The sequence below is a fragment of the Schistocerca nitens genome, chromosome 9 (assembly GCF_023898315.1).
Source record: "Schistocerca nitens isolate TAMUIC-IGC-003100 chromosome 9, iqSchNite1.1, whole genome shotgun sequence".
Lineage (NCBI taxonomy): Eukaryota > Metazoa > Arthropoda > Insecta > Orthoptera > Acrididae > Schistocerca > Schistocerca nitens.
In genome coordinates, this window is record NC_064622.1 from 302,177,247 (window position 1) to 302,200,572 (window position 23,326).

The following is a 23,326-nucleotide window of genomic DNA, read 5'->3' on the forward strand; positions in this document are numbered from 1 at the left end:
TATTTTGTTATTGATCGTGTAATCTCTGTTAGTAGTGTTTGTAATATCACACTTTTTAATTTTTTTTTTGTTGTTACCTCTTTTTCCTGTTCGAACTAGTTCTGAAGATGATCTGCAGCGCATATTGAAACCGATAGTCGGTAATAAAAGAAGTAATACAAACGATATTTATTAATTATAACAATAGATCACGGTTTCTTCGGCATTAGTTCAATTGAGTTCAGCAAATAGTTGCCAACACTTTCTTGATAATCAACATGAAAAAATTTGTCGCAAAAGTAAAGCGAACACAAGGCGAAACTTCAAACAACCAAAATTACTCACAAAAATAAGGAAGGAAGATTAGAATTTAACTATTTACAAAAATAGACACTTTTCAGGCGGTAACTGCAACTAGTTGGACACATTGCACTAAGCAACGAGGAGCACGGGAAGGCAGCTACCCTCACTTCCTCCGACAGCCTTGACAAAAAAAAAAAAAAAACTTACCCAAATTGAATTCGTACCTTCCCCGCCACAAAGACATTTCAGTTTCAGAAAAGTCACGAATGTGACGGATGCTGGCAAGTAGAAAGTACACGAAAAGCCATTTGTCGCGAAGCCTCAAAATTAAGACGGCGCTGCACAATGTCTACGGAGTGAACAAAACCACTCTGAGTCGTTGGGCGAGTCGTCTGTCGTCATCCCAACAAGATCACCTGTCCGATCTCCCGCGTACTGGCTGGGCTCTCGCAGCAGTGACTCCTGCTATGTTGGAACGTGTGGGCACACTCATTCGAGATGTTCAGCGGATCACTATCAAACAGCTCGCTGCTCAACTGGACATCCCTGTTGGTAGTGTTGAGACACTCGTCCACCAACTGGGGTATTCAGAGGTGAGTGTGACCGCTGCGTTCCTCGCAGCCTAATAGTGGACCATAAAAGGCAACGAAGGACCATCTGTTGGGAATTTCCTTGCACATTACGAGGCTGATCGTGACATTCTTTTGTCTAACATCGTCACAGGCAATGAAACAATGGCTCGTCACTTCGGACCGAAAACAAAACGACAGTCTATGTAATGGTGCCACACCGGCCGTCATCTGAGGAAAAAATTCAAAGCCCCGTCCTCAGCCGGTAAAGTCATGTCTATGGTCTTCTGGAACTGTGATGGGATTATTCTATTTGATGTCCTCCCCATGGTGCAACGATCACCTCTGAAGTCTATTGTGCTCTCTCAGGAATTTGAAGAAAGAATTTCAGCCTGTTCGTCACCGTAAAAATGCAAACGAACTTCTCCATGACAATTCAATGCCGCACATGAGTCTGTGCACCAGAGAGAAACTCACAAAACTTCAATAGACGGTTCCTCCTTATCCACCATACACCCCGGATCCCCCAACTTCTGACTTCCATTTATTTGGCCCAATGAAGGAAGCAGTCCAAGAGAAGTAGTATGTGGATGAAGGAGAGTTTATTGACGAAGCAAAACGTTGGCTCCGACGTTGACAAGTAAGTTGGTACCACACCGGCACGAATCCGCCCGGCGGATTAGAGTCGAGGTCCGGTGAACCGGACAGACTGTAGATGGTTTTTAGGCGGTTTTCCATCGGCGAATGTGGACTGGTTGCCCTTATTCCGCCTCTGTTACACTATGTCGGCGATTGCTGCGCAAACAAGTTCTCCGCGTACGCGTACACTCTACCACGCAAACATAGAGGTTACACTCGTCTGGTGTGAAACGTTCCCTGGGGGGTCCACCGGGGACCGAACCGCACAATAACCCTGGGTTAGGTGTGGGGAGGCGAAGGGTTGAAGTGAACTGCGGTGGTCGTCGTGGGGTTGCGGACCACTGCGGCAGCGGCTGGGACGGAGCCTCTCCGTCGTTTCTAGGTCCACGGTTAACATACAATACAATACACAGTTGGTACCATGTGGTAATAGAGGCCCTCCCAGTAATGTGTCTTAAGGTCTTCGCACTGAACGGAGATTATGTTAAAAACAGAGTTTTGCAGCCAAAAGATTTGGGAATAATATGTACTGGAATCCTGAATAAAACCAACCTGCTTTCAGAAAAATAATGTGCTGCATTAGTTACTGATCGCCCTTTTTATTTCGACGTTCGCTGCTATTCTGATTACAAACGAAAAATCTAGAAAGCTCTGAGCTCTACAAGCTTCCACTAGCGTTGGACCTTTGAATCACAATCACTTTTTTCTTCGTGCTACCAGCCAATACCAAAACCTACTAAAAATGTCAGTACAGAAAGTATTTGTTTTTATCAAAACATCACCTGTCTCACAGCAAAATAACATGTAGACATAGCTTATAAACAAATCTTTCTGGAAGGGCACATTTCAATTTGCAGCGGAGTTTGCGTTGGATTGAAACTTCCCGGGAGACTAAAACTGTGTGCCGGACCAGGGCGAGAAACCAGATCCTCACCTTTCCGGCCAGGAAGTTTATTTTTCATTACGAAACCGTAGTTGAGTTGCCACTCCTAGAAGGAAAAGGAAATTCTGTCCACTCTTCTAGCATGTATTTCGAAAGTAGACGTAAAAAGCGATTAGTGCGCGTATACATTTTGTGAGAAACAACATCGATGACAAAAGTGGTTAATTGTAAGAAACAGATGGCATTGTCAAGAAACTGAGTCTACTGAACAGCACTCTCTGATTAAAAGTATCCAAACATCCTGTGAATTGCGGAATTGGCCACTAGATGTCGTGAGAGGCGGGCCCGCCAGTATAAAAGGAGGGTGCGAGTAATTGCAGAGACCTGGCTCCGCGACCATGACAAATGCGACTTCACAAAATATAACACCTTCCGCAAAGACAGGCAAGACGGAAGAGGAGGCGTTGCAATCTATATAAGCAACTCCATAGCAGCCCAGGAAATTGCGCTCCCACAGGCATACAACAACATTGAGGCCATAATAATTAAAATCAAAGACAGGGACAGACTCCGCCGGTGTGCCCCAAGGCTCCGTCCTCTCCCCCCTTCTGTACTTGTTGTACACGGCGGACATGCCGCCGCCGTCACCCCCCATCCACCTTCTCCAGTTTGCCGATGACACCGCCTTCCTTGCCCTTGCCCCCACCCTGCAACGCTCCCAACGCCTTCTCCAATCCCATCTTGACCGGTTCACCGCTTGGTGCAACCAGTGGTTGCTCAAGGTCAATCCTTCCAAAACCCAGGCGATCATTGTAGGCAAAACCACCCCTTCCTTCCGCCTCCTTGATTTCTATCTCACCGTTTATGGCCGTCCCATCACTCTCACCCCCACCCTTAAGTACCTTGGCGTCACCCTCGACCGTCGCCTCTCCTGGACTCCCCATCTCCAGACAATCCAAGCCAAGGCACGTTCCCGACTCCGTCTCCTCAAGCTCCTCTCCGGCCGCACGTGGGGTCTGGACCCCTCCACCATCCTCCACACCTATAAGTCCCTCATCCGCCCTATCCTCTGTTACGCCCATCCAGCCTGGATCTCCGCCCCCCCTTCCTTTTATAAATCCCTCCAAATCCTCGAACGCCATGCTCTCCGCCTTGCCTATCGCATCCGTCTCCCCTCCCCCACACGGATCCTGTATGATCTCATCCCCTTCCCCCACCTCCTGCTTTTCCTTGAAAGGATACGGATCCTGTACACCTCCCGTAAACTCGACCCTCCTCACCCGCTCGTCTCCCCGATCCTCTCCCACCCCCGCCCGCTGCCGCGCCTGTATTCCCACGTCCCACCTGGTCTCCATCTCTCCACCCTCCTTACCCTCTCCCAAGGTGGCTTCCGCCAGCTCCCCCTCCCTGATGATGTCCTCCTCCCCTCCATCTACCCCTCCTATCAACTTTGACCCTGCCCCCCCCACTTCCTGTGTCCTTTCCTTTAGGCACCCTCCCTCCCTTCTCTTCCCTTCCCTTCCCTTCCCTTCCTTTCTCTTTCCTTTTTCCCCGTCACCTCCCTCCACCGCTCTTCCCCCGGGCTTCCCCTCCCCCTTCCTCCCTCCCCCCTTTCTCCCCTGCCCGTGGCATCTCTGCTCTCCCCTCTCGCTCTCCCACTCCCCTTCCTCCTCCTCCTCTCTTGGCAGGTCCCCGGACTCGCACACGCATAGTGAACATTCGCGCGCCGGAGGCCATCGCCATTAGTGTCTCGTGTGTGTCTTCGTTTGTGTTTAGTGTTTGTTCGCCGGAACGCCGCCACTGTTCACGTGTACCATCGCCATCGTCCCTGTTTTGTGCGCCGTGTCCACTAGTGTCAGTGATGTTTTCTCATCAGGCGTGAACGGCTCCGTGTTTTTTGTTTTTTGGTGTCTACATTGTTTTGCCCGCCATTTTTGATTGTATTCTCTGTGTCCCCTCTATTTCTTACTTATTGTAACTCTCAAGGCTGAAGAGCGGCGTACTCAGCTGCTGCCAGCCCGCCTTCTGTAAGGTGATAAAAATTACAATAAAGGAAAAAAAAAAAAAAAAAAAAAACAGGGACAGAAGGACTCTCCAAATAGTTTGTATGTATAACCCGCCAGGCACAGCACTGCCAACACAATTCATACAACACATCATGACACAAAACCGCACCATCCTCCTTGCAGACCTAAACGCCAGACATCACCTACTAGGAGACAGACTAGACAATGGAAACGGCAGACTACTATTCGACCTCTTAACTACCGAACCCATACTCAGACTACCAGTTCATGAACCCACTTTCATAGGCTTCCAAGGCACATCAAACCCAGACCACATCCTCTAAAGCCCAGACCTCCACGACACCATTACTGAACCTAAAGTAGGCGACTCCATCACAAGTGACCACCTCCCCATCACATTCACAACAACAGCCACACAACCACCTCCCCCACACCCGACCAGCAGAACCATAAAATTATACAGAAACGCTGACTGGGACAAATATCGAGACATACTAACAGAAGAACTAACTGCCCCCGTCAGTGTCACAGACCCAGATGACCTACAAATTGTTGCCCACAGACTCGAATCAGCCTTCAAAAGAGCCATAACAGAAGCAGTACCAACAAAAACAATAGAGAACTGGAAACCCTCGATCCCCCCAGAAGCATTAAATCTCATTAGACAGAAAAAACGACTACAAAGACAAATGAGACGTGGAGACAACCCAGACCTTAAACGACAGTGGAATAGACTAAATGCTAGGGTTAAGAGAATCATCTCAACACACAAACAACAGCAATGGGACGACACCTGTGCTCAGTTAAACTATAGGGAGGGCAGAAAGTTCTGGAATAGATTCAAGACCCTAACAGGACAACGAAAGACGACTCAATCCACACTACTGGTAAACAACGAGCCAACGACCGATCACAAAGAACAGGCAGAAGCTTTCAAACAAGTGCTGCAAGAAGTCTACTCATTCCCAGCTGACGATAAATTTGACGAACAATTCAGACAACATGTAGAGTCCCAACTACCTCGAATCCTAGAAACCCCCACAACCGAAACAGAAGAACAACTAACCCTCACTAAAGACATAACAGAGGCTGAAATAGCAGACGCAATATACACGGGACGAAACTCTGCCCCTGGTGAAAATGGTATCCAACGACTCCACCTCCAAAAAGCTCCCTTACATATCCTCACCCCTCTACTATCCCTCATCTTCAACTTTTGCATGACTTACGAAACTATCCCGACAAATTGGAAAACCAGCAGAACAATAATGATCGCCAAACCCGACAAACCAAGGACTGACCCCCGTTCATACAGACAAATATCACTACTAGACGTGATAGGAAAGACATATGAACGGATACTGACAGACAGGATACGGAAATACACAGATGACAAAGGACTAATCCCCCCTATACAGGCAGGCTTTCGACAGAAGCACTCCACCAACGACCCCCTACTGAGACTGACTGACAGCATAGCGAAAGGGTTTAACAAAGGACACTGCACGCTCGCTGTACTCCTGGACATCGAGCGCGCCTTTGACAAATTATGGCACAACGGACTACTTTACAAATTAACAGAAATAGGAATTCCAACGAAAATGACAAGAATTATAAAAGCTTACCTAACCGACAGAACCTGCATAGTACATGTACGAAAAGAAAAATCCGAAGCCTTTACCCCACAAGCAGGGGTACCCCAAGGCGGAATATTATCGCCCCTACTCTATACGCTATATACAGCCGACATACCCACTGTCAGGACACGAACCGAAACCGTAGGACTGTATGCAGACGATACAGCTTACTGGTGCACCGAACTAAGAACAAACACTGTACAACTAAAGACGAACGACTACCTTACACGACTAGAGCAATGGATGACCAAGTGGCGAATTCGGCTCAATCCCAACAAAACACAGACAGTTCTTTTCAAACACAGACATGTGACAAAAAAACGACAACAAGACGACAACGACATCCGACTAAGACTATGGAACACGCCACTCACACTGACCAACTCAGCCAGATACCTTGGAGTATATTTAGACCGACACCTGAACTGGAAAACGCACCTAAATCACCTTCTGAACAAAACACGACTACGCCAAAACTTAATAAGACAGGTACAAGGACGCTTCCACGGATGCAGCGACGAAACAGCCCAACATACATATAAAACATTTATTAGACCAATACTCGAATACGCAGTCGCCCCACTCGGGGGAATACAGGCCCACGTAGCGGAAAAACTGTACAAAACGGAAAGGAGGTTAATACGCAGCATCACCAAATTACCCCCTACAACCCCCAGCAATGAAGTATATACGAGCTCTGGTATAGAACCACTCCAAACCAGAATGACCAAACTGAGGGCGAGATATGGAAACCACATTATCCACAACAGACCGGACATGGAGGACATTCTCACCATAAACGCAAGAGAAAACAGAAAACCGAAATACAAATACATTCCCCCATCACGCACAATAGCCCAAAACACAGCCAAAACATTCCCTGACCTCATCCCGATCCTACTACCCTTAACTGCAGACACAACAACACCAACTCACCTTGACGAAAGAACAACAGATTAGCCACAAACACACTCACACCCGCACACACACACAAACACACACACACACACACACACACAACAATCCACCACAGGAAACACAAACAATCCAAACAACACCAAACAGCGCTCACCCCCTCTCAGGGAAAGAAAAAGAAGAAACAGGATAAATGATGTATCACATACACCTATTTGTTATGTATTCTTCAAATTAAACTATGGGAGGGAGAATATATATATATATATATATATATATATATATATATATATATATATATATATATATAGCCAGCTACGCTCGGAATCTGTAATAAACACAGACTAACTACATACACTCCTGGAAATTGAAATAAGAACACCGTGAATTCATTGTCCCAGGAAGGGGAAACTTTATTGACACACTCCTGGGGTCAGATACATCACATGATCACACTGACAGAACCACAGGCATATAGACACAGGCAACAGAGCATGCACAATGTCGGCACTAGTACAGTGTATATCCACCTTTCGCAGCAATGCAGGCTGCTATTCTCCCATGGAGACGATCGTAGAGATGCTGGATGTAGTCCTGTGGAACGGCTTGCCATGCCATTTCCACCTGGCGCCTCAGTTGGACCAGCGTTCGTGCTGGACGTGCAGACCGCGTGAGACGACGCTTCATCCAGTCCCAAACATGCTCAATGGGGGACAGATCCGGAGATCTTGCTGGCCAGGGTAGTTGACTTACACCTTCTAGAGCACGTTGGGTGGCACGGGATACATGCGGACGTGCATTGTCCTGTTGGAACAGCAAGTTCCCTTGCCGGTCTAGGCATGGTAGAACGATGGGGTCGATGACGGTTTGGATGTACCGTGCACTATTCAGTGTCCCCTCGACGATCACCAGTGGTGTACGGCCAGTGTAGGAGATCGCTCCCCACACCATGATGCCGGGTGTTGGCCCTGTGTGCCTCGGTCGTATGCAGTCCTGATTGTGGCGCTCACCTGCACGGCGCCAAACACGCATACGACCATCATTGGCACCAAGGCAGAAGCGACTCTCATCGCTGAAGACGACACGTCTCCATTCGTCCCTCCATTCACGCCTGTCGCGACACCACTGGAGGCGGGCTGCACGATGTTGGGGCGTGAGCGGAAGACGGCCTAACGGTGTGCGGGACCGTAGCCCAGCTTCATGGAGACGGTTGCGAATGGTCCTCGCCGATACCCCAGGAGCAACAGTGTCCCTAATTTGCTGGGAAGTGGCGGTGCGGTCCCCTACGGCACTGCGTAGGATCCTACGGTCTTGGCGTGCATCCGTGCGTCGCTGCGGTCCGGTCCCAGGTCGACGGGCACGTGCACCTTCCGCCGACCACTGGCGACAACATCGATGTACTGTGGAGACCTCACGCCCCACGTGTTGAGCAATTCGGCGGTACGTCCACCCGGCCTCCCGCATGCCCACTATACGCCCTCGCTCAAAGTCCGTCAACTGCACATACGGTTCACGTCCACGCTGTCGCGGCATGCTACCAGTGTTAAAGACTGCGATGGAGCTCCGTATGCCACGGCAAACTGGCTGACACTGACGGCGGCGGTGCACAAATGCTGCGCAGCTAGCGCCATTCGACGGCCAACACCGCGGTTCCTGGTGTGTCCGCTGTGCCGTGCGTGTGATCATTGCTTGTACAGCCCTCTCGCAGTGTCCGGAGCAAGTATGGTGGGTCTGACACACCGGTGTCAATGTGTTCTTTTTTCCATTTCCAGGAGTGTATATACATGTATCAACTTCACACACCACAATATCAACCACACACATAAGCACAAGACATGTATCAATCATCCAATAAATTCCCATAATGTTAACATAAATTTACATTATATATGTCTTTTGTACCCCATTTATTTTGTATTCTATATATCTCTGCTCTTTCACTGCTAATATACCTGGTTATTTTATCCTCATTCATCTTCACTTATCTTCATTTCTTGTAAACTTAAATTGTACAATGTTAACAAAATTGTTTATTTTACTTTCATTACCTTTTCTTTTACTGTAAATTTAAATTTTATTACGTTAAAATACTTGTTTATAATGTCTTCATTCTGCTAAAAACCTGCAGAAACAAAATTTTCAACAAATTATAAAAATGCACTTGCAGGAAAAATAAATTGTACCAAATAAAAAAATAACCATGTAAAAACCCAACGGCTGAAAAGGGACGTCAGCATGCCCTCAAACAGCCCGCCCTCCTCCATCAGAGGAGGGAATGAAAAGTGCAAAAAAAAAAAAAAAAATTGTGTTGTCCGTAAAAGAGCAGTAACAGCAAAATGGGTTGGTCACGTGTTCTCATTGACTTCGAACTTTGACTAGTCATGGATGTCGCTTGAGTAACAAATCCATCAGGGACATTTTAACACTTCTAAAGTTGCCATAACGTGCACCTATCAAAACAGACGACGACACTGCGAACACTGCGAAATATTTTTTGCTGGGGAGTGACATAGTGAACGAACAACACAGGTGTTTCATGAATAGGTCAAAGGAACACAGCCCTGGTTTATTACAGTGAGATAACACATCTTTAACAAAACTTTCAATGCCCATCTTTCTGGAATAGTAGATACCAGACCTTTTCTGACATACCCATCAGAGGAGGGAATGAAAAGTGCAAAAAAAAAAAAAATTGTGTTGTCCGTAAAAGAGCAGTAACAGCAAAATGGGTTGGTCACGTGTTCTCAGTGACTTCGAACTTTGACTAGTCATGGATGTCGCTTGAGTAACAAATCCATCAGGGACATTTTAACACTTCTAAAGTTGCCATAACGTGCACCTATCAAAACAGACGACGACACTGCGAACACTGCGAAATATTTTTTGCTGGGGAGTGACATAGTGAACGAACAACATAGGTGTTTCATGAATAGGTCAAAGGAACACAGCCCTGGTTTATTACAGTGAGATAACACATCTTTAACAAAACTTTCAATGCCCATCTTTCTGGAATAGTAGATACCAGACCTTTTCTGACATACCCATCAGAGGAGGGAATGAAAAGTGCAAAAAAAAAAAAAAAATTGTGTTGTCCGTAAAAGAGCAGTAACAGCAAAATGGGTTGGTCACGTGTTCTCAGTGACTTCGAACTTTGACTAGTCATGGATGTCGCTTGAGTAACAAATCCATCAGGGACATTTTAACACTTCTAAAGTTGCCATAACGTGCACCTATCAAAACAGACGACGACACTGCGAACACTGCGAAATATTTTTTGCTGGGGAGTGACATAGTGAACGAACAACATAAGTGTTTCATGAATAGGTCAAAGGAACACAGCCCTGGTTTATTACAGTGAGATAACACATCTTTAACAAAACTTTCAATGCCCATCTTTCTGGAATAGTAGATACCAGACCTTTTCTGACATACCCATCAGAGGAGGGAATGAAAAGTGCAAAAAAAAAAATTGTGTTGTCCGTAAAAGAGCAGTAACAGCAAAATGGGTTGGTCACGTGTTCTCAGTGACTTCGAACTTTGACTAGTCATGGATGTCGCTTGAGTAACAAATCCATCAGGGACATTTTAACACTTCTAAAGTTGCCATAACGTGCACCTATCAAAACAGACGACGACACTGCGAACACTGCGAAATATTTTTTGCTGGGGAGTGACATAGTGAACGAACAACACAGGGGTTTCATGAATAGGTCAAAGGAACACAGCCCTGGTTTATTACAGTGAGATAACACATCTTTAACAAAACTTTCAATGCCCATCTTTCTGGAATAGTAGATACCAGACCTTTTCTGACATACCCATCAGAGGAGGGAATGAAAAGTGCAAAAAAAAAAAAATTGTGTTGTCCGTAAAAGAGCAGTAACAGCAAAATGGGTTGGTCACGTGTTCTCAGTGACTTCGAACTTTGACTAGTCATGGATGTCGCTTGAGTAACAAATCCATCAGGGACATTTTAACACTTCTAAAGTTGCCATAACGTGCACCTATCAAAACAGACGACGACACTGCGAACACTGCGAAATATTTTTTGCTGGGGAGTGACATAGTGAACGAACAACATAAGTGTTTCATGAATAGGTCAAAGGAACACAGCCCTGGTTTATTACAGTGAGATAACACATCTTTAACAAAACTTTCAATGCCCATCTTTCTGGAATAGTAGATACCAGACCTTTTCTGACATACCCATCAGAGGAGGGAATGAAAAGTGCAAAAAAAAAAAAAATTGTGTTGTCCGTAAAAGAGCAGTAACAGCAAAATGGGTTGGTCACGTGTTCTCAGTGACTTCGAACTTTGACTAGTCATGGATGTCGCTTGAGTAACAAATCCATCAGGGACATTTTAACACTTCTAAAGTTGCCATAACGTGCACCTATCAAAACAGACGACGACACTGCGAACACTGCGAAATATTTTTTGCTGGGGAGTGACATAGTGAACGAACAACACAGGTGTTTCATGAATAGGTCAAAGGAACACAGCCCTGGTTTATTACAGTGAGATAACACATCTTTAACAAAACTTTCAATGCCCATCTTTCTGGAATAGTAGATACCAGACCTTTTCTGACATACCCATCAGAGGAGGGAATGAAAAGTGCAAAAAAAAAAAAAATTGTGTTGTCCGTAAAAGAGCAGTAACAGCAAAATGGGTTGGTCACGTGTTCTCAGTGACTTCGAACTTTGACTAGTCATGGATGTCGCTTGAGTAACAAATCCATCAGGGACATTTTAACACTTCTAAAGTTGCCATAACGTGCACCTATCAAAACAGACGACGACACTGCGAACACTGCGAAATATTTTTTGCTGGGGAGTGACATAGTGAACGAACAACACAGGTGTTTCATGAATAGGTCAAAGGAACACAGCCCTGGTTTATTACAGTGAGATAACACATCTTTAACAAAACTTTCAATGCCCATCTTTCTGGAATAGTAGATACCAGACCTTTTCTGACATACCCATGTAGCATAGACGCTCCATACTGATGAACGTGTGTGTTGTGTTTCGTGAATGTAAATTCAGCTACTCAGGGGGGGGGGGGGGGAACCCAGAATATTATGGCAACGTAGATGAAAAAATTAGATAACTAAATATTGGTCATCATCGAATTTACCCTCATCTTGCTGCTCTGTCGATTGTTCCCAGGCTTCATCCATTGCAGGTGCTTTGCCGGTTTCAGCCTCCTGGTCATCTAAGATGCGTAGCACCGCGTCCACTACATCACCTCGGACCTCTCCCGTTTTCCTCCGATGATCCATCACCTGAAATTTGTAAAAGAACATATTAACAGAAACAAAAATCTGAGAGGAACATTTTGTGAGCCTTGAACTGGCACTGCTGATGCTACATATATTTCAGAATATAAGAGATATGATAGTGTCCTCGCTCCTTTCTACAAACCTCCACCATTTTGCTCAACAACCGTCAATATAAATCTGCAAAGGTTACTGGTCTTGAGTACCTACTTGCGAAAGACAGCACAGTACAGCATTTTACATCGACTTCTAGAAATAAATAATAATATCCCAGACAAATTAGTAAGAATACAAGCAAATGGGGAAAAATTAATAGTTTTGAAACTTCGGGAAAATACTCATATGGGATATAGTAATAAGAAACAGAAAAGTTCCACTTCATAGGGGGGGGGGGGGGGACGGCGTCTCCCTTACAGAGCTCTTATTAGTAAATATATTCCTCGCAAAATTGTACACGAAAAAGATCTTGTGCATCTTTTCACTTATACGGATGGTATTTGAGGTATAAGCGTTGGAATAGTATTCTGTTAAAGTTTGCAGTTTTTTTTGTTTGGTTAGCAAAGTATTTAAATGAAAAGCGTAATTACGTATATGGAAATATTTCGTGGCCTATATATTCAACTTGATGATATTTCTTTTTCGATCAGTATTGTTGAAATCAGGGTACGTGCCAACAACGAAAACGTCGAGTTCCCCTTCCCATTCACTCAGCGCTCCCCTACCACTATTGTCGGTGCCGGTTTCTTCTTATCCTGTGTCCAGTTCAGTTGAGTTAATGTTGCGACCTGTCAAAGTAGTGCCAGAGTGTTCTGTTTTTGTGGCAGTATTCATCAGTTTGTGGTGTTACGAAGTGCTTCTTCTTAGTCTCTTTTCTTTTGTCTGGACTGAGAAATCAATAGTGCTATACCCTACTACCTGTTTTATTTGTGGTAAATCTGATTCGGAAGCAGAAACATCAGTAGTGACGAAGGGCGTGGAAAACTCTGATACGCGTCAGCAAGAAAAGGAAGGATGGGGCTCATAATCTTCTACAGAACGCTGGACTGATTGAAGTGCATAAGGTATGTCGACGTGAATATATTAAGGAACATTATAAAAGGAAACTAATTAATCAGAATGTTGCACAAGCAGCTGATAAACGTTTGAGATCCTGTTCCTCTTATCCATCCAGTTTCTGAAAAGGCTGTTTGATATGTGCTGAAAAATGTGACGCAGAGGTGGAAACAATAAAACGACTCCATAAACACCGTGGAATGTTTGAAATTCGCTCTATAACTCTGAAACATAGGCTACGCTGCTTGAGAAAGCAGTGAAACGCGATGATGATTTCGGTAGAAAGGTTGCCGACGGCGTCAACGGTGTTTTGTGTTTAGTAAGTGCAGAAGCCCGTTATCATCAAGACTGCTACGCTAAATTACTGTCGAGCCGCCTCCTCTGTTCGAAAAAGAGGCCGACGTCAAGATACCAACTTTGATGCCGCTTTTCAAGAATTATGTAAATTTATAGATAGTTCAGAGAAATGTCAATTTTTGCTGCTCAATTTCTTGCAGAAAGTTAATGAATTTCTACCAGAAGCAGAGACAATGACTATAAAAACTCTGAAAAATAAACTGACTTAACACTTCGATAATGGGGGTCTTGTTTACCACAATGCCAAAAACTCCTCCAGTTGTACGTTTTCGTGGCAGTGGCCACAAACTTTTGAATCAATGGTGTAATGAACGAGCTGTTAGTGAAAAAGATGAAAGAAAGCTAACAGTAGAAGCAGCAGCAGCTATCATGCGCGAAGATATAAGAATGACTCCTTACAGTATTGCCGATTATCCAGATATCAATGACTTGACAGAGAATGCTGAAGTTAGGGTTCCTAACACTTTACAAATATTTATGAAGCGTGTGGGTCTGTCAAAAAAGAAAGGTGGTGAACAGTCCCCTTTAAGAAATATACAGCAATATCCTACGCGATTGTGCTAGCTACCAGGCCTCGTTCATTTATCTCCCCACTGCAATTTCGTCTTGCAGTGTACTCGTCTCGTAAAGTGGGATCAAAAAACATTGCTGAAATTGTCTCGAATGTGGGTTTCTGCTCCTCATATAGCACTGTGGCTTTATTTGAGGCTTCTGCCGTTAAGTATATTGAAACAATGACTGTGCAGAATCAGGTGCGTGACTCCAGCGGGAGCGATAGAACATCAGAAAGTAACGAAACTCTCTGTCACGTCGAGCTCTACTGAATCAGCAAGTGCCCAAAAAATTAGTCTGCTAACATTCCAAAGTTAGAATAGAGTTTGTAACTGAAGAAATTGTTCTGCAAAATGCCTACTCAGAACAATCATTCACTACAGCAACAGTTCTTACCAATCACGATTTTACTTGGATGATGGGAGAGTTTTTACAGATTTCTATTCCTGCATGGCAAGGTTTTATATAGAAAATCATGTTATATGTAATCAAATGTGTTAGCGCTTCCATTCATCAACAACCCGCCGACAGATTATAGCACAATTTTAACTGCTTTAACTCATGCCATCACGAAGAGTAAGAAGACCACACAGCAAACATACAGTACGTCGTCAAACATTTAGCTACGACGAAACTAAACTGCTGAGCGAAATTCGTTAGAGATACAGGTGAAATATGTATACAAATACGTGTGTAATGTATTACACATACGGGAATTAGTTTACATGTCTACTAGTGTGCAAAGCCACGGGTACAAAGCTCAAGCTAAACCCTTGGAGCGATTAACCCATGGAACGATTTCAAACGAATCTATTACACATATTAGTTACAATCTGGAAGTAAATACTGTGGGATAAGAACTACCAGGCCCCTGTTGGTGTGAGCGTGAAAACGTGGAGAGAGAAAGTGGGGGAGGGGGGCGGCGAAGGAAGAAATGGACAGAGAGAGAGAGGGAATTAGAAGGGGAAGGAGCAGATGGAAAGAGGGGTGAGGAGGAGCTGATGGACAGAGAAAGGTGCTGGAGGAGGTGGATAAAGAGGAGTGCAAGAGGTAGAGAGAGGAAGGGTGAGGAGAAGATGGACTAATACAAGACTGGAATAAATACATGCCTGGGCGACGCTGGATACTCACCTAATACGAAATAAAATCCTGAAAATACGAAATACAAATGGATTATTACTCTCAAGACATACATAATAAGTTAATTGAAGAATAAGGCAGTGAATAAAATAAATTCTACCTCGGCGTTTGATTTATATCCGAAATTGAAGACTGAAAAGCCCGAAACACAGACTACTGACGGACTGCTATTCATAAAAAATACATATTTCTCTATCTGTGTGCAACGTGAAAATATTACGAATTCATTAAAATTTGCAAAACTTAGTTTTCTTCGAAAGTTCGGCCCCTTTTGCTGTTGTTACTTCAAATATTTACCAGATAGAATAAATGAATTATTTTCATAGCTTCAACTGGTCCAGCATTAGGGTCGCACTGTAGCTCGTAGAGCAACTAAGTCTAAAAATTGCTAACGACATTGTTCAGCACAAGCTCCTGGTGGAAGTGGTTTGTCATTACGTTCAATCATATCCGTCACTGAAGTGTCATGAGGCACTGCAGCGACTGTGCAGGGGCGTTCTTTTGTCAGCGTTCTTATGAATGAACAGGAATTTAAAAATCACTTAATAAAGGCAAGGCCTCCGGCCCAGATTGTATATCAGTCAGGTTCCTCTCAGAATATGCTGATAAAATAGCTCCATATTTAGCAATTATATACAACCACTCGCTCACAGAAAGATCCGTACCTAAAGACTGGAAAATTGCTCAAGTCACACCAATACCCAAAAAGGGAAATAGGAGTAATCCGCTGAATTACAGGCCTATATCACCTACGTCGATTTGCAGTAGGGTTTTGGAACATGTACTGTATTCGAACATTATGAAGCACCTCGAAGAAAACGACTTATTGACACATAGTCGGCACGGTTTCAGAAGATATCGTTCTTGTGAAACACAACTAGCTCTTTATACTAATGAAGTAATAAGTACTATCGACAGGGGATGTCAAATTGATTCCATATTTTTATATTTCCAGGCGACTTCTGACACCGTTACTCACAAGCGTCTACGGAGTATCGCCTCAGTTGTGCGACTGGATTCCAGATTTCCTGTCAGAAAGGTCACAGTTCGTAGTAATAGACGGAAAGCCATCGAGTAAAACGGAAGTTATATCCGGCGTTCCCCAAGGAAGTGTTATAGGCCCTCTATTGTTCCTGATCCATATTAACGACATAGGAGACGATCCGAGTAGCCGTGTTACATTGTTTGCAGATGATGCTGCCATTTACCGTCTTGTAAAGTCATCAGATGATCAAAACAACTTGCAAAATGATTTAGATAAGATATCTGTATGGTGCGAAAGTGGCAATTGACCCTGAATAAGGAAAAGTGTGAAGTTACTCAAATGAGTACTAAAAGAAATGAGCTAAATTTCGATTACGCGATAAGTCACACAAATCTGAAGACTGTAAATTCAACTAAATACTTAGGGATTACAATTACAAATAACCCAAATTGGAACGATAACATAGATAATTTTGTGGGTAGAGCATACCAAACACTGCGATTCATTGGCAGAACACCTAGAAGGTGCAACAGGTCTATTAGAGAGACTGCTTACACCATGCTTGTCCGCCCTATTCAGGAGTACTCCTGTGCGGTGTGGGATCCGCATCCGGTGGGACTGACGGATGACATCGAAAAAAGTACAAAGAAGGGCAGCTCGTTTTGTTTTATCGCGAAATAGTTGAGATAGTGTCACAGACATGATACGTGAATTGGAGTGGTAATCATTAAAACAAAGGCGTTTTTCGTTGCGACGGGATCTTCTCATGAAATTTCAATCACCAGTTTTCTCCTCCGATTGCGATAACATTCTGTTCGCACCCACCTACATAGGGAGAAATGATCATCCCGATAAAATAAGAGAAATCAGGGCTCGCACAGAAAAATTTAAGTGCTCGTTTTTCGCGCGTGCCGTTCGAGAGTGGAACGGTAGAGAGAAAGCTTGAAGGTGGCTCATTGAACCCTCTGCCAGGCACTTTATTGTGAATAGCAGAGTAATCACGTAGATGTAGATGTAGATGTAGAAGGGAAATGAGAAACACGGTGCCAGCGTCTAGTCTACTTTCCCAGAATAACATCAAGAAGGTGCCGAGCCAAAGATCTTCACCAGACAAGAGTGGCATCAACAACGTCAGCAGCCCTTCCTACGTGTGACGCGCAGAGATCTTTGAAATTCAACCAGAACAGATTTCAAGCATGGTCATCAGGAACTTTTTGCCACCATGCCATCTACATTCCTTCTTTCGAGACAAATGTTACCCATTAATTTTTTCCCGCCGTTGGAACCTGAAACGTTTGAATCAACAATCATCGCTTCGGCTACGAAGGTGGACGAATTCGTGGGCGCTCCTTGTATTTACCTGCCCGTAATTGTTTCACGGCCAACGACTTGGCATGTTTGGCATTTTCAAGGACTGGGGCTATTAGCCCAAAAAAGGAGTAGCAACTTTATTACCAACTGAATAACCATGGGAGCGAACATCACAAATCTGGAGTATATCCAAAATAAATTCGGCAGCTCTGCATAAACATTTTTGTAGACGAAACTACCAAGATTTCCGCCACATTTTTCGCAGTAGGCAGGCAGTTTCAGGCATAACGAAATACACTTATGTAGAAATCAGTGGTAGCATGAAATACACATAAACATCCCACACACTCAACAGGAAAGAAAATGTACACTTCAGAATGTGATTGACGAAAGGGGGGTAAAATTGACCGACGAGTTCTCTTCAGGTACTTTAGCAGCCAAAGCTGGTGTGTAACAATGTGGACATACATTCTATACCTAATTTCGATCAATGTCATTTCTACTAGCTTATAAATTCTTTGCGTGCCTCATCTGAACAGTCTTTACGCTTGGAATTATAGTATACTTCATTTCTTCCTATCTTGCACTAGTCAATTTCTGCTTGACTACCATAACCAACCTCATCTACGATGAACTGAACTTCGAAGCACGCAGTGCTTTACTAAATCTAGAAGTACACTACTGGCCATTAAAATTGCTACACCACGAAGATGACGTGCTACAGACGCGAAATTTAACCGACAGGAAGAAGATGCTGTGATATGCAAATGATGAGCTTTTCAGAGCATTCACACAAGGTTGGCGCCGGTGGCTACACCTACGACATGCTGACATGAGGAAAGTTTCCAGCGTTGTTGTGATGCCTCGTGTGAGGAGGAGAAATGCGTACCATCACGTTTCCGACTTTGATAAAGGTCTGATTGTAGCCTATCACGATTGCGGTTTATCGTATCGCGACATTGCTGCTCCCGTTGGTCGAGATCCAATGACTGTTAGCAGAATATGGAATAGGTGACTTCAGGAGGGTAATACGGAACGCCGTGCTGGATCCCAACGGCCTCGTATCACTAGCAGTCGAGATGACAGGCATCTTATCCGCATGGCTGTAACGGATCGTGCAGCCACGTCTCAATCCCTGAGTCAACAGATGGGAACGTTTGCAAGACAACAACCATCTGCACGAACAGCTCGACGACGTTTGCAGCAGCATGGACTATCAGCTCGGAGACCATGGCTGCGGTTACCCTTGACGCTGCATCACAGACAGGAGAGCCTGCGATGGTGTACTCAACGACGAACCTGGGTGCACGAATGGCAAAACGTAATTTTTTCGGATGAATCCAGGTTCTGTTTACAGCAGTATGATGGTCGCATCCGTGTTTGGCGACATCGCGGTGAACGCACTTTGGAAGCGTGTATTCATCAACGCCATACTGGCGTATCACCCGGCGTGATGGTATGAGGTGCCATTGGTTACACGTCTCGGTCAGCTCTTGTTCGTATTGACGGCACTTTGAACAGTGGACGTTACGTTTCAGATGTGTTACGAGCCGTGGCTCTATCCTTCATTCGATCCCTGCGAAACCCTACATTTCAGCAGGATAATGCACGACCGCATGTTGCAGGTCTTGTACGGGCCTTTCTGGATACAGAAAATGTTCGACTGCTGCCCTGGCCAGCACATTCTCCAGATCTCTCACCAACTGAAAACGTCTGGTCAATGGTGGCCGCGCAAATGGCTCGTCACAATACGCCAGTCACTACTCTTGATGAACTGTGGTATCGTGTCGAAGCTGCATCGGCAGCTTGTACCCGTAAACGCCATCCAAGCTCTGTGTGACTCAATGCCCAGGCGTATCAAGGCCGTTATTACAGCCAGAGGTGGTTGTTCTGGGTACTGATTTCTCAGGATCTATGAACCCAAATTGCGTGAAAATGTAATCACATGTCAGTTCTAGTATAATATATTTGTCCAATGAATACCCGTTTATCATCTGCATTTCTTCTTGCTGTAGTAATTTTAATAGCCAGTAGTGTAAAATACCGAGAAACACTTTTTGATGAAGAGTGATAGTCACTATGAAGGTGATAGCGATCCAGTGTTATGAGATTTTTTTAAAAACCACAACAGACTCTGATGGAAAATATCTGTTTATTCCTTTACCAGTTTCAATCATTATGATCATCTCCAGAGAGAGAAGCTACTTTCACGAAGGAAGATCAACTTGAAGATGATCATAATGATAGAAGCCGGCAACAGAATAAACGAATATTGGCCATCACAGACTGATGTATGTCGTGGTATTATGAAATTTCAACACTTTATGATCGTTTCGCGTCCAGTACCGCCAGTTTTACAGTGACAGAAACATCACTGACAACATGGTAGAAAGTTCGTTTTCAGTAAATGATATCACATCTCAAAATCGCACAACATGGAAGCAGCCACGCTCTCCTTTGGCACAAACTGAGATGCTGTAGTACCTCCATCGGTAATGACGGATCACTTATAGTATCACTTCACTGTCCGACTTTTAACAACAGTTTCTCAGGAATGGGTAGACATATGAAGTTGAAATTTATGTTACATACAGAGGTCTATAGGCCCTAATACCTCAATGCAGTCAAAAGATGCGGCCACTAATATATTTTGATACTCTCAAACTCACTCCTCAAAACCCATAGAGTACTTCCCGTTGACCTAGAATCATGATATTTGGCAAGAGGCAAGTTTTCAAAGTACAAGTAAAGGAAAAAATCCGAAAATGGTTAATTTGTTATTATATCACGCGAAACATCCCATTTTTTGTCATTTGTTATCTTCTGTCTGTCTTCCTGTCTGTTTGTTATGACCCCTTTTTCTCGGAAACGGTTAAACGTATCACGTTGAAATTCATGTCATTTAAGTCCGAAGGTTTTAATGAAGAAGGTCGCATTTAAGCATTGAAATGTATCATTGCTGACAGGTGAAAATTTGTGCCGGCCGGGACTCGTATCCAGATATCCCGCTTTACGCAATAGGCTGTCTTAACCACCACGGCCGCCCGAACACGCTTCCCTTCCGACCCAACTGTCCGCCGGTTGCACGCGACTGACTCAGCGGCCACACCTGTCTATGAACCCCTTACACTCTGTCCCTGAAGCGCGTATGAGATTGTGCTTGGTGTGCATCGTTGGCCGTCGTCACCTTATGTACAAATACGGCCTTTTTGCAGCGTAAAGGATTTAAGCTTTTTCGTCAATGCAGTCAAAAGATTCGGCCCTTTGTGGCACATATTTTGACATATTGCCAGTATCGATATCCATGACAGGCATAAACCGTCGAAATTCTGGATTCCAGGGATGGATGAAGTATCTACACTCATGCTCATAAATTAAGGATAATTGTAGGATGTGGTGCCACACAACGTGGCACTACACAAAACTTGCGCTAATAGCGTAGGCACATAGGGAACACACACTACACAGATCTGTACGTCTTTGGTATTGGTGATAAGTTGAGAAAACCGTCAAGAAACACATGTGCTACAAAACGCCACTGTTTCCTGCGCATGTACCCCGACATCAATATGGGATATGATCACCATGCACACGTACACAGGTCGCACAACGGGTTGGGATACTCTTGATCAGGTGGTCGAGCAGCTGCTGGGGTGTAGCCTCCCATTCTTGCACTAGTGCCTGTCGGAGCTCCTGAAGTGTCGTAGAAGTTTGAAGACGTGCAGCGATACGTCGACCGAGAGCATCCCAGTCGTGCTCGATGGGGTTTAGGTTTGGAGAACAGGCAGGCTACTCCATTCGCCTGATATCTTCTGTTCCAAGGTACTCCTCCACGATGGCAGCTCGGTGGGGCCGTGCGTTATCATCCATCAGGAGGATGGTGGAACCCACTACACCCCTGAAAAGGCGGACATGTTGGTGCAAAATGACGTTCCGATAACCTGACCTGTTACAGTTCCTCTGTCAAAGACATGCAGGGGTGTACGTGTACCAATCATAATCCCATGCCGCACCATCAAACCACGACCTCCACACAGGTCCCTTTCAAGGACATTAATGGGTTGGTATCTGGTTCCTGGTTCACGCCAGATGAAAACCCGACGAGAATCACTGTTCAGACTATACCTGGACTCGTCCGTGAACCTGGGATCACTGTTCCAAGGACCATGTACTGTGTTCTTGACACCAGGCTTCATGGGCTCTCCTGTGACCAGGGGTCAGTGGAAAACACCTTGTAGGTCTCTGGGCGAATAAACCATGCCTGTTCAGTCGTCCGTGGATTGTGTGTCTGGAGACAACTGTTCCAGTGGCTGCAGTACTCCGTGACCATCTGTGGGCACTGATGGTGAGATATCGGTCTTCTTGTGGTGGTGTACACTCTTCACGACCCGTACTGTAGCGCCTGGACACGTTCCCTGTCTGCTGGAATCGTTGCCATAATCTTGAGATCACACTTTGTGGCACGCGGAGGGCCTGTGCTACGACCTGCTGTGTTTGACCAGCCTCTAGTCGCCCTAGTATTCTACCCCTCATAACTTCATCAATATGTGTTTTTTGAGCCATTTTCAACACACAGTCACCATTAGCACGTCTGAAAACGTCTGCACACTTACTCGCTGCACCGTAATCTGACATGCACCAACACACCTCTGCGTATGTGGACTGCTGGCAGCGCCACCGTGCGACGACCGCAGGTCAGTTGCACCGCTTGCTCATACCCCGAGGTGATTTAAACCCGCAAACCGCCCACCAGAGCGTTGTTTCACCATGTAGCAGTATTATTCTTAATTTATGAGCATGAGTGTATATACACTCAATTCAGAAAAAAAAGAAACAGGACACCTTGAAGGACTAGAGATAGGATGTTCATATTAACAGGACACATACATTAGTTTGTTCTGCAGAAATGACAAGTATTTTAGTCATAACGGTTCAGCATGTGTCCTCTTGCCGAACAGGCACAGGGTCCTCCATGGCCCCTGACAACTTGTTCCATGCACGATGGCATCGATGCGTGCAAGCGCGAATGGCGTCCTGTGGTATAGCCATCCATGCTGCATTCACCTGGTTCCAAAGTTTACCTGTGATGGGTGGAATTGGGTCACAGCGCATCAGCTGTCTTTTCACCATATCCCACACATTTTCGATTGATGACAGGTCTGGTGATGTGGCGAGCCAAGGCAAAAGGATGACATCATGTGGGGTGTTGTGCAGAAACGGAATGGCTACCGGTCGGAGGATGTCGCTCCCGTACATCACACTGGTGATAGTGCCCTGTATACGCAGCAACTGTGATTTGTGAGTGCGTTTGATAGCACCCAACATCATAAGGCCTTGAGTTGGCGCTGTATTTCTTGTGCGAATGCAGTCACTGTGATGCCAATCCCCATTCTGCGGCGAACCAAAATTCGGTTATCATCTTCAAACAAACAGAACTTGAATTCGTCCGAAATACTATCTGATGCGATTCCTGTCAGTGTGACGTTGTTCCATTCACCATTTCCGTCTAGCACGTTTCTGCGCACTCGTCAAAGGTGGGCGTAGAATTGGACGACGCACACGTAACCCAGGCGCCGTAATAAACGGCGACGGACTGTCACCCCTGATGGTGTACGAAGTGTTACACCGTTGCGCCAGAGTCGAGGAGGTCACAGAGATGTCCTGCAGTGCCATTCGGATGAAGTGTCGATCTTCT

The 23,326-nt window shown here is 45.0% G+C and overlaps 1 protein-coding gene across 1 annotated transcript in view; it reads right to left on the bottom strand.

The window, feature by feature from the left end:
- Positions 1 to 23,326, bottom strand: part of LOC126204197 (cytochrome P450 6j1-like) — a 95,272-nt gene that overhangs the window by 46,574 nt on the left and 25,372 nt on the right. Inside the window, exon 4 of the mRNA XM_049938597.1 lies at positions 12,092 to 12,239. Within this exon, the coding sequence (XP_049794554.1) occupies positions 12,092 to 12,239 (148 nt within the window). The remainder of the gene's footprint in view (positions 1 to 12,091; positions 12,240 to 23,326) is intronic.